The sequence below is a fragment of the Oncorhynchus mykiss genome, chromosome 9 (genome assembly GCF_057628025.1).
Source record: "Oncorhynchus mykiss isolate SJ-2025 chromosome 9, ASM5762802v1, whole genome shotgun sequence".
In the NCBI taxonomy this organism is placed as follows: Eukaryota; Metazoa; Chordata; class Actinopteri; order Salmoniformes; family Salmonidae; genus Oncorhynchus; species Oncorhynchus mykiss.
In genome coordinates, this window is record NC_143030.1 from 12,020,673 (window position 1) to 12,033,805 (window position 13,133).

The 13,133-nt window shown below is 44.4% G+C and overlaps 1 protein-coding gene across 1 annotated transcript; it reads left to right on the forward strand.

The window, feature by feature from the left end:
* Nucleotides 1–1,599: 1,599 nt before the first annotated feature.
* On the forward strand, nucleotides 1,600–12,685 carry ccnb3 (cyclin B3). Its single transcript, XM_036987269.2, has 11 exons — nucleotides 1,600–1,784; nucleotides 2,567–2,704; nucleotides 3,112–3,195; nucleotides 4,246–4,358; nucleotides 4,815–4,947; nucleotides 6,406–6,597; nucleotides 6,744–6,881; nucleotides 7,484–7,639; nucleotides 10,611–10,760; nucleotides 11,080–11,210; nucleotides 11,909–12,685. Exons 2-11 carry the CDS (start codon nucleotides 2,621–2,623, stop codon nucleotides 11,973–11,975), a joined length of 1,248 nt encoding a protein of 415 aa, XP_036843164.1. The 5' UTR covers nucleotides 1,600–1,784; nucleotides 2,567–2,620; the 3' UTR covers nucleotides 11,976–12,685.
* Nucleotides 12,686–13,133: the final 448 nt, after the last annotated feature.

Here is a 13,133-nt window from a genome sequence, read left to right on the forward strand (position 1 = left end):
ACATAAGGAGGAAGACACATACTACGCTCCAAATGGCACCCTATTCCCTACATAGTGCACTACTCTACTGGCCCTGTTCAAAAGTAGTGCACTATGTAGGGAACAGGGTGCCATTTCAGAGGCACACAGAGATAAAGACCACAGGGAGAAATGAAAAAAATCCCTTTGAGGTGTTTGATGTCTAGGGAGTCGTATTTCTCTTACTCTTGATATCTATACAATGTATTTGATTACTTATCAAAGGATGTACTGGTTTGAAACACGCACGCACGCACACACGCACGCACGCACGCACGCACGCACGCACACACACACACACACACACACACCTCTCATATCTCCATTGGCCCTATCAAAGCCTGGGAAGACTCTTCATGCTTTAACAAGAGGTACCCTGAGGCCTGTAAGCATAAGAACAAGACAGCCAAAAGCCAATTTTGTCACATTTATTGTGTGTGTATGTTATCGTCCGTGTGTGTGAGTTTGAGTGTGTGTATGTACACAACTAGATTGATATTCCAACATGTATTGCCCTATCATATTGAGCTTTGAAAGGCTGAAACAGCATGAAAATATTTTCTCATCTCATTTCATTGACAACTGGACACATTCTCTCAATCTCACAATTTAAACTGTTGTTGTTCAGCTTGAAGGTATAAGCTTCATGTAAAATGTTTCAGGAGGAACAGAAGAGTTAGGAAATAAAGAAAGAGATTGAGATGAAACCAGTTTACTAAAGAAAGTTTCTTCAGATATGTACCATTTTGCTCTTGTGAAAGACAACAGAAGACAAGACAAGGCCGGTTTGCTGTAGCTGAGATGCAAATGGCCATGATGGGGAAATGGATATGCTGTTGTGAACCTATAGTCACTTCCTGAATGCGTGTGCGAGTGAGAGAGACATTAAAATATTAAAGGTGGGTCCAATCTGGCCCTTGGGTGGTTTGAGTAAAACATACTTTAAAATGACTAAAACCAAATGGAAACTGTGTAGAAATTATAATGGTCATATAGTCTCACAGTTTCTTGACTGTCCAGTTCACTAATAATCACTAGACAGTCAGGGAGCATCCTTGAAGATTGAATGCGGTACCCCTGGAGCAAAATGAGTTTGACACCCCTGTTATAGAGTTGTGTTAGTTGTAATTTGTTTCTTCAAATACAATAATATCATTCAATTTTATTTTACTCTAGCAAATGAAAATAGGGCCTGCCATTTTGTTTACGGAATCCTAGGGACTTTTTGTAACCCAACCATATGAATAGCAGAGTGACTGTTTTAACAGTTCTTTAAAACCAAGCTTGTTTCAAGAAAGAGGGTTTAGCATGTTGACATGTTAAACTATAGCTTGCTAACGTTATGTAGAATGTGCAAATGTAATCGCATCCAGAAACTGTTATTTTTAGTTCTTGTGAAAGAAAGAAAAATATATAGTTCGTGGAATTCTTACAAACGCTCTAAGAAATGTCCCCGCGGTACCGTTCACAACCACAACATTACCTGTCAAAACGCATTTACTTCAGCAAACACCGACGAGCTCCCATTGGTTGCTAAGAAGTTTGAAAATTCTAAAGACTCCGCCCCCTAACAACGGCATCGTAGCTGAGCGCTGATAGGCGAACTATCGACGAATTTCAACCAATCAGCACCGTCCGCACGGTGTTTGGAAGTAGTTTTGCTTACAAATGTGTTTTAGCTCGCCGTTTCGACCTGTGTTGAATGTTGTATTTTTCCGATCAGAAACTTTTGCAACCAATTTTGACAGCACGGAAAATACGATAAGGTAAGATGTTGTTTCATTAACGGATAAGCTAGTTTTCTCACTAGATAGCGTGCTACCCTTTCGAAATCACGTGCGGTCGGGTGCAGGACCCTTTGAGCAGTAGGCTGACCAACGTTAACGTTAGATTCTTCCACACAATGTACGTTTTCTGCTTGTGATACCAACATATTGCCCTGTGAACCAGTATCTGGATGTGAGGAGGCGAGATTGTATCTGATGCCCAGGGTCCTTCTATTCAAAGTCCCATTAACCAGCTCTGCAAACGTTATAAGGTTCAAATACGATCGTTAACGTCGCAGTACGCTTCATAATATGGAGTTTCGCAGAGTAACTATCGTAATTACTGCCACTGTGCACGGTATGTATGTTTTTTAAAAATGTTTTTTAAAGAGTTTTAAATCAGTTATTTGTTTTTGACGAAGTGCACATGTCCAAATCCACCTTCTGGACCTCTAATATAATCACTCATTACCGCCGCCCTCAGGTCGGCTGAGACAGCAGCAGGACAGTATCCGGAAGGAATATTGATTATTTATTTTTTTAAGTACAAACCGTGCGGAACGGCATTAATAACGATAGTTGCAATGCGACACTCCATATTTTGGTGCCTAACGACCGACCGTGTGTCAAAGGGACAAAGGGAATTGAAGGATCCTGGGAGTCAGATTCGATCTCGGGTCCCTCAACTCCAGTGAACAAGCTATTATGTTTTGAAGATCACAGAAACAGGCCTTCACGTTTATATTTCGTAGCGCATGCAAATGTTATGTTTTCTCTTGTAGGAAACAACCACTGACCGTCTGAACCCATTTGGTGAAAACTCCCAAGCTGAAGTCATGCCTTTTCCCAGGGGGAAGAAACCAAGTGTTACTGCTGGCAGTAAAATACCCAAATTACGTGGCAAAGGGATAGAGAATCAGGTAAATTGACTAATAATAGCCTCCCACTGTTGATTTTAGGGGTGGTGTTTTTCTAGTAGTGCTGGAACAAAAACGTGCACCACCCAATTGCCAACTAGCTCTCCAGGAGGAGCGTTGGCCAGCTCTCCCTTTGACAGTTTATTTTTTATATTGTTGGTCTGTATCTAGCTTTGTAACCAGCCAACCTATTATTGCATAGCGAGGTACATCATCTGGGTGAGCTAGCTACATGTATTTGTCTGTGTTGCTTTTTGAAATTGTGTGTCTGATATCTGCTGGTTAACTTAACCCCTCTTATCTCTCAATGAAACCGCTGCTCCGGTGTGGACTAAACTAACCTCAATAGTGTCTTGCTATCACTCTTCATTGCATAGCTCCATATCAAATAACATAGCTCTGTGTTTTAGGAGGAAGGCCCCCAGGTCAAGAGGTCGTCGTCCCCTCCCCAAGGAGCCCCTAAGAAGAGGACAGCCTTCGTAGACCTCACCAATGTAAACCTGTTCTCTTTGTCGATCTATCTGGGGTGTTTTCACTAGAATCAAACAACCTAACTCAACTGGGAGGGACTAACCTGAATTTGTCCAACTAACTTGTTTTCCGTTGCAAAACGTTCATGTCTAACATTTTCATGTAAAAATCAGTTTCTTGTCTGTATGGAAGTAGCGGTCCTTGTACCTGGCATGGTGAAGACGGCAGTACATAGACTAGAGTACTTTTCCAAGTTAACTGCCGACACAGACTGTGGGGTTTTGTTGAGTAGGTGTCTCGATGCGGTATGACAACCAGCACAGCCTTGCTGTGCAATACGGCTTTCCTCGGTACGAGATCAACATCATCCACGACAGAGGACGGTTGATTGTCAAGGGCAATGAATTAATTAATGGATTTTAATGGATTAATGGATTTTGAGTCTCCCTGAAGTGTTCTTACTCTTTCAAATGACTGCTCCACTTGTTGACTGCTAGATCCACACAGCAGATATTGTGGGCCAGGTTTGGAATGCTGTGTTGCACTATATTCGTGGCGTCGTTACGCTATATCGGTATGCACGTCAGCGTTGACATCGGTTTTGCACATCGGAGTTAAACTAGACGACATCGGCCTGATTCTGGCATTTTTAGATAATATGGTCCGATTCCAGTATGCTTTTTGCTATCGTGCATCCCTAGTTTTTGCCACTGTTTTCTACGATTTTGGTTTGAAATGAATACATCACAGAACAGGGTCTGAATGGTCTCCTGGGGAGGGACAGATTCTACTAGTCTTCCACCAGGTTCTGCTGCAGACTGGCACTGAAACCCACTTTCGTTTGGCAGTTGGGTGTATGGTGGGGTAGATCTCAACTTGAGAAACAAGAACTTAAAAGTTCTGTCTTGGCAATAATAATAAATAAACATATTATGCCTGCCAATAGGGGATTGGTGTCACACGTATGAATAGGGTGACACACAGGTCGATCGATAACCAGGGAATGTTCTGCCTCATCTGCACACTATGAAAAGACTGTGGCGTTGACTCTCTGGTCTCTCCATGGCTTCCAGGCACACAAGGTTCACATCAGCCTTCCAGGTACCAAGAAGAACTCCCTTAAGAAGACGCAGAAGAAGAAGGCCACCTCCACTGTGTTAGACAAGAATGAAGCCAACCTTAAAAAGTAAGTCATTGCCCCCCCCGCCCCTCTCCCCCCCCCCCCCCCCCGCCCCGCTGTACTGTCGTTAGGTTTGATGGGCTGTGAAGAACGGTGTAGTTGTTTTTCTGTGAAGGTGAGCGAGAAGGGGGGCCAATTTATAAATGGACAGAGTAATTGTATATGTTTATGATGCTTGCTATGGGGGCAATCCTGATACTGAATCACTTGATCAGTCATCTCTTATTACGATACAACTTTGTCGTCCTTTTTTTTGTGTGTGTGTGAGTTCATCGATTTATTATAGATTCATAACATTCCACATCAAAACACTAGCTTTCTCTGCCTTTTACTGAGGGACGTTTTGCTTGCAGTGACTGCTATATAGACACGGACTGTTGCTCTGGATAAGAACATCTGCTAAATGACTAAAATGTGAAATCTAAACACTTCACCCTATTCCCACCTGTCTCCCTTCTCCAGGTCTGGCTCAATGAGCTCAGAGAGTCAGGAGGAGGAGAAGCAGAGGGGGGAGGAGGAGGCCCCAGTTGAAGAGCTTGTGGTGGTGGAGGCTGTTCCACCTAGAGAGTTGCCCCCCCACCTCCGGAGACCACAGGTAGGCTAATGGAGCACCAGACTATTGTCACATCAGTGGGATCTACAGTACCAATCAAAAGTTTATACACCTTCTCATTCCAGGGTTTTCTTTATTTTTACAATCTTCTACATTGTAGAATAATAGAAGACATTAAAACTATGAAATAACACATATGGAATCATGTCGTAACCATAGTGTTAAACAAATCAAAAATATAATTGAGATTCTTCAAAGTAGCCACCCTTTGCCTTGATAACAGCTTTGCAGACTCTTGGCATTCTCTCAACCAGCTTCATGAGGTAGGTACCTGGAATGCATTTCAATTAACATGTGTGCCTTGTTACTAGGTCATTTGTGGAATTTATTTCCTTCCAAATCCGTTTGTACCAATCACTTGTGTTACAAGGTAGGGGTGGTATACAGAAGAAAGCCCTATTTGGTAAAAGACCAAGTCCATTATATGGCAAGAACAGCTCAAATAAGCAAAGAGAAACGACAGTCCATCACTTTAAGACCGGCCTTCATGGTCGAATTGCTGCAAAGAAACCTCTACTAAAGGACACCAATAAGAAGAGACTTGCTTGGACCAAGAAACACGAGCAATGGACAATAGACCGGTGGAAATCGGTCCTTTGGTCTGATGCGCCCCAACCGTCGCGTCTTTGTGAGATTCAGAGTAGGTGAACAGATCTCTGCATGTGTGGTTCCCACCGTGAAGCATGGAGGAGGAGGTGTGATGGTGCTTTGCTGGTGGCACTGACTTCTTTAGAATTCAAGGCACACTTAGCCAGCATGGCTACCATGGCATTCTGCAGCGATATGCCATCCCATCTGGTTTACGCTTAGTGGGTCTATCATTTGTTTTTCAACAGAACAATGACCCAATACACCTCCAGGCTGTGTAAGGACTATTTGACTAATCACTAGAGTGATGGAGTGCTGCATCAGATGACCTGGCCTCCACAATCACCTGACCTCAACCCAATTGAGGTGGTTAGGGATGAGTTGGACCACAGAGTGAAGGAAAAGCAGCCAACAAGTGCTCAGCATATCTGGGAACTCCTTCAAGACTGTTGGAAAAGCATTCCTCATGAAGCTGGTTGAGAGAATGCCAAGAGTCTGCAAAGCTATCATCAAGGCAAAGAAAGGGTGGCTACTTTAAAGAATATAAAATATATACAGTGTGTGTATATATATATATATATATATATTATATATATATATATTTTTTGGTTACTACATGACTCCATACGTGTTATTTCATAGTGTTGTCTTTACTATTATTCTACAATGTAGACAATAGTAAAAAAATAAAATAAACCCTGGAATGAGTAGATGTGTCCCAACCTTTTGACTGGTACTGTACATGGGGACAGTCAGGAATAGTTCTATGGAACTCGCTTGGGCACAGTCTAGCAGTGTTTTGTACTGCACCTAAATATCACTCTTCCCTCTCTCTGCCCCTCCCACTCTCAGATCCCTGAGGAGTTTGATATAGACTCTCAGCACCAGGAGGACCCCACTCTGACTGCTCAGTACGCCAAGGAAATATTTGACTACCTCAAGGCCAGAGAGGAGAAGTTCATCCTGTCTGACTATATGTCCATCCAGCCCAGTCTGAACTCTGGGATGAGGGCCATCCTAGTGGACTGGTTGGTCGAGGTGCAGGTCAGGAACCCAGTACACTTGCTACTATAATAACACGACAACGCAGTATGCCTGTAGAACAGACCAATTTTTAAAATAGGAGTGAAGATGAGACACTGTGGTTCTTTGTGTGCTGGAGCGAGTGTGTGTTTACTCTGTGCTTCCAGGAGAACTTTGAGCTGAACCATGAGACTCTGTACCTGGCTGTGAAGGTGACAGACCACTTCCTGTCCGTAGCTCCGGTCAACAGAGAGAATCTACAGCTTATAGGTTCTACAGCCTTGCTCATAGCATCCAAGTTTGAGGTGAGGGATATTAAACACACACACACACACTACCTGTCCACTAGTCCGGTTAACGGTAGGAGAGGTGAAGGATATTAAACACACACACACACTACCTGTCCACTACTCCGGTTAACGGTAGGAGAGGTGAGGGATATTACACACACACACTACCTGTCCCCTGCTCCGGTTAACGGTAGGAGAGGTGAGGGATATTAAACACACACACTACCTGTCCACTACTCCGGTTAACGGTAGGAGAGGTGAGGGATATTAAACACACACACACACTACCTGTCCACTACTCCGGTTAACGGTAGGAGAGGTGAGGGATATTAAACACACACACTACCTGTCCACTACTCCGGTTAACGGTAGGAGAGGTGAGGGATATTAAACACACACACTACCTGTCCACTACTCCGGTTAACGGTAGGAGAGGTGAGGGATATTAAACACACACACTACCTGTCCACTACTCCGGTTAACGGTAGGAGAGGTGAGGGATGGAGGGTGGGGGAGACAGGCTCATTGTGCCCAAATTAGTGTTGTCCTCACTTGGGCTCTCTTTCTGTGTAATACTCTTTCTCTTACCCACCATCCTTTCTCTCTCCCTCCATCAGGAGCGCTGTCCGCCCTGTGTGGACGACTTCCTGTACGTCTGTGATGATGCGTACAAGAGGGAGGAGGTTATTGCTATGGAGACGAGCATCCTGCAGGCGCTGGAGTTCGACATCAACATCCCCGTCCCCTACCGCTTCCTCAGGCGATATGCCAAGGTACAGGGTTTTTCCTGCGTCAAAATGAGGCTACGGTGATGGTCAACTGAACATTTTTAGAGGCCCCCCCCCGTTGGCCGCAGCGACAAATTGTCGCTCGTTAAAAGCAAATTTCTTGCAATTTGACACACTATATGCTAATTGAGTGACTCAGACATAGCAAAATCTATGGGGGCCCCATGCCATAAACACTCCTGAATGCCAAATGTTTTTCATCTTAGATTCTGACTGTCTAGCTTTTATGTTGATTGTTAGCGCTCAAAGATCTTTAAACAGCATTATATTTTCTCCATACTTTATCTGGTTCTAGTTATTTATTTATTTATTTACACACTGTTTGGTCATAAGCGGTCCAATACTTTTCTATGCAGAAAACACTCTGTGCGTGTGGGACCCCTTTCTATAGGGGGTGAGGGACCCCTTTCTATAGGGGGTGAGGGACCCCTTTCTATAGGGGGGGGGGTAAGTAAAAACACCACAGCCGCACAGAGGGCGTCAACATAAACAAGAAATGACATGATAAATATTCCCTTACCTTTGAGCTACATCAGAAACCACTCCAGGAATCCCAGGTCCACAAGTGTTTATTTTGTTTTAAAACGTCTGTTATTTATGTCCAAATACCTCCTTTTGTTAGCGTGTTTGGTATACATATCCAAACGCTCATTCTGGTCAGCGTTATATCGGACAAAATCTTCAAAAAGTGAGATTACCGGTCGACTCAATCATTAGGATGTTTTTAACATATAGCTTCAATAAAGTTCCAACCGGAGTATTCCTTCTTGTCTACGTGAGGAGTGGAACGCAGGTGGATACCATGAGCAATGGAACGCAGGTGGATACCATGAGCAATGGAACGCAGGTGGATACCATGAGCAATGGAACGCAGGTGGATACCATGAGCAATGGAACGCAGGTGGATACCATGAGCAATGGAACGCAGGTGGATACCATGAGCAATGGAACGCAGGTGGATACCATGAGCAATGGAACGCAGGTGGATACCATGAGCAATGGAACGCAGGTGGATACCATGAGCAATGGAACGCAGGTGGATACCATGAGGAATGGAACGCAGGTGGATACCATGAGGAATGGAACGCAGGTGGATACCATGAGCAATGGAACGCAGGTGGATACCATGAGCAATGGAACGCAGGTGGATACCATGAGCAATGGAACACAGGTGGATACCATGAGGAATGGAACGCAGGTGGATACCATGAGGAATGGAACGCAGGTGGATACCATGAGGAATGGAACGCAGGTGGATACCATGAGCAATGGAACGCAGGTGGATACCATGAGCAATGGAACGCAGGTGGATACCATGAGCAATGGAACGCAGGTGGATACCATGAGGAGTGGAACGCAGGTGGATACCATGAGGAGTGGAACGCAGGTGGATACCATGAGCAATGGAACGCAGGTGGATACCATGAGCAATGGAACGCAGGTGGATACCATGAGCAATGGAACGCAGGTGGATACCATGAGCAAGGAATAATTAACTACATCTCAACCAGTATCCTACAAGAGCACAGACACAAGGGACAACAGACACACCGGTCTCTACAATGCAGATGAGCTGAAGGCTGTTTGAAAGCAAAGTGAGAGGAACAAGAGCACCACCTTAAAGCTGCCCAGCAACACCCTTTGGGGTGGTGTTGTCCACATGATTGACAGTTTCCTGGAGGGGAAGGAGTCTCGCCATGAAATGGCCATATCACAGTCTGCCGATATGGACAGCCCCATCAAGAGGATCCTCCTGGATGATGTATTTTGGGAGAGAGTGGTAAGCAGCCTGAAACTCCTGCAACCTATAGCAGTAGCCATTGCATGGATTGAGGGAGACAATCCCATCCTGTCTAATGTTCAGACTCTGCTTGCAGATGTAAGAGAAGAAATCTGTACTGCCCACTGCACTGTTGCTCTAAGCAGAGGAAACTGCAGTTCTGAAATGCATCAGAAAGTGTCCAGACTTCTGCCTGAAGCCCATCCACGCTGCAGCGTACATGTTGGACCCCAAGTCTGCTGGCAAGAGCATCCTGTCTGGTGCAGAGATCAACAAGTCCTATGGTGTCATCACTACCGTGTCTCGCCACCTTGGCCTGGATGAGGGCAAAGTTCATGGCAGTCTGGCGAAGTACACTTCTAAGCAAGGGCTTTGTGATGGAGATGCAATATGGCAGTCTTGCCAACATATCTCATCAGCCACCTGGTTGGTGGAAGGGACTTTGTGGATCTGAGACTCTTTCCCCTGTTGCCGCCATCATCCTACAAATCCCACAAACATCAGCCGCCTCAGAGCGCAACTGGTCCTTGTTTGGGAACACACACACCAAAGCACGCAACATGCTGGCCAATACAAGGTTTGAAAAATTGGTGCCCACCCGGGAAAATGTCAGACTCAAAAAGCCTCCCAATCGGCCATCCTCAACAAGGTTGGACAGTGACAGTGAAGATGGGGCCTCGGAGTCTGACGTTCAAGAGGTGGACATTGAGGAGGTCCAGGGAGAAGACATGGAAGCCTGAGAGGAACACAACCAAAGCTTTAGTTTCTAGATTATCATTTTACAGCTGTATGTTGAAAATGTTTTTGGGAGACGTGATGTGATGTATCATTCAATAGTCCCTTGTTGTTCAGTGAAATCATCCCATGTGAAGAGCCAACTCATTTAAAGTTTAATTTGTAACTAAATAATTGTATTCCCATTGGAAGGATTTAATGTATTACTGTCTACTTCTGATTTACCTTTGTCTCCATATGATAAATATATCCAAGGCAAAACAACCATCTACATTTTAAATGGTGTTAATTTACACATTTCTGTTAATTCCCACGGGAAAGTTTCCATCTCTGAATATTCCCCAAATGTGCAACCCGATTCATGTTTATCCTCTTGTCTGCAGCATGTGTGTGTGTTCCGTGTCTCTCTCCAGTGTGTAACCCATCTGTGTCTCTCTCCAGTGTGTGAGTGCCAGTATGGAAACTCTAACCCTGGCCCGGTATGTGTGTGAGCTGAGTCTTCAGGAGATGGATCTGGTCCCAGAGAGAGGATCATTACTGGCCTCAGCCTGTCTGCTGTTGGCTCTAGTCACCAAGGAGCTGGGAGGATGGGTGAGCTTACACACACACACACACACACACACACACGTCTCCTCCCCTTCATCTACACTGATTGAAGTGTATTTAACAAGTGACATCAATAATGGATCATATCTTTCTCCTGGTCAGTCTGTCATGGAAAGAGCAGGTGTTCCTAATGTTTTGTCCACTCAGTGTATTTCTGTGCCGTTCTGTCTAGATCGGTCTCTACTTTCGGCTCCTGGTTCTTCAATGCCTTGTCTGGCATCTTACTGTCCCCATAGTCAGTACAGAGGGGCTGGTAATACTTTTTTATGGTCTGTATTTAATCACCCACATCCCTGTCCTCTAGTCCCCCATCCTGGTGTTCCACTCTGGGTACGAAGTGTCAGAGCTGGTCCCTGTTGTCCGGAGGCTCCATTCCATGCTCACCTCCCCGCCAGACGACAAACTCCTGGCCGTCCGGAGCAAGTACTCTCACAAGTAAGTGTACTGTGGAAACTAGGTATTATAGTTCTCAGGTAAGTGTACTGTCGGTCAGTTTAACCTTAGCTCCCAGGCTTTGCTCACGCTCAAAATAAGGTATGAATAGAGTGACTGAATAAATGCTATATATATTTTTTTTTTTTTTTTTTTAATCATTAGTCAAATATAAAAAAACCTGAACTGTGCTTGGAAGTAGTTTGTACATGGAACTAAAATGGCTACAGAGGTCAAACCATTTTTAACCCCGGTTGTCAACTGGTGATTTCCTCCTGTGGAAACAATGATTTTCATATTGTATTCTTAGAATGGTCCTTTGGAGTAACGGTCGACATTTTCTATTTTTATCTAAAAGCATAATTAAAATGAGTTGACGTTGGACTGTATTATGTCGTTTTGGCCTTACCCAGTCGAGGATTTGAGGGCCCATGCCAAGCCTTTAACCTCCTGGGGGGGGGAAGTGGCGCTGGCACGCCTTCACGCCTGCATGTGCGTGGACCATCCTAAATTACACCACTTTCCAACCTAATGTTCATTTTCTCACATTTCCAGTGTCAAAATACACTTGAAGTCGGATGTTTACATGCACCGTAGCCAAATATATGGGGGGGCGTGGCTCCCCCCCGGGGGTGGTGGGGGGGCGGGGGTTGCATTTGCAAGTGATTATTTTCAATGGAGACCTTTAATTCTGCCATCAGGGTGTTCTTTGAAGTGGCGACAACTCCGACGGTGGACCTGGACACGTTGGAGAGGGCGTTGAAGTGACCCGTAGAAACTAGTTGGTGGGAGAATATCTACTTGTCTAAGGAAGTCACTGTGTATATATATTCTGTAATATTTATATCACTGTTATTTGTTTTCTAATGAAGGGATGGCATCTGTTCTTGTTGTATAAATCAAGCAGAGATGTATTTTCTTTTCAGCACCAATGCTATTATTTTTATTTTACTTGTTCAAGTTGTATCTGTTTTTACACTAAGAAAAAAAACATGTTTAAACTTTTTATAAGTGTTGAAGGCTAATCTAAAAGTTACAGAGGTATTTTTTTAGAGGTGTGTGTGTGTGTAGTGAAAAAGTAAATTGATTTACTGTTAATATCATCGACCATTTGATACTGTTGTGTAACCCACGGTAACAGTGTTCTTTATGGGTATAAACGATACGGCTGTCTCTGTCGGGAGTTGTCAAGGTTTTTGCTCCAATCGACACAACTCATTCTACTAATCGGCTTCTCATCAGGACCTTGATTAGCGGAGGCAGGTGTGTTAGAGTGGTGCTGGAACGAAACCCCTGCATATTACTCAGTACCTCTCCAGGTCTGTCTGCCTCCCAGAAATGTATTTTACGTTGTACAGTGTGTATCATGTATAGAAACTCTTTAACGTTTTGAACAAGAGGATTTTTACTGTTGTTATTTTTAAATGGCTCAGACCTCCTGAATTAAATAAATCCTGTTTTATTGTTTATAACACAAATGATCTTGTCATTTTTTTTGCGTTGTTTTTCAATCCTTACTCTAAAGGTGTGATACTTAGTCGCATGGAGAAGTCCATCGCAACTTGCAACAAATCACAGCGCTTTTGTTTAGTTTCTGTCAAAGGCTGGAGAATGGGGCTGGGAGCTGGAGAATGGGGCTGGGGGATGGGGCTGGAGGATGGGGGATGGGGATGGAGGCTGGGGGATGGGGCTGGGGGCTGGAGAATGGGGCTGGAGGATGGGGGATGGGGCTGGAGAATGGGGCTGGAGGCTGGGGGCTGGAGAATGGATCTACAGGAGTTCATACGCTGACCAGCCATGCTGTTTTGAGGTGTTTATTTTCTTGGTTAAAACGAGCTTATATTTTGGGTTCTGATGGTACGACAGATGAAATCAACTCATGAGGTTTTTCTCTGACAATGAGTCCATGTCTGTAAATGGCAGTGC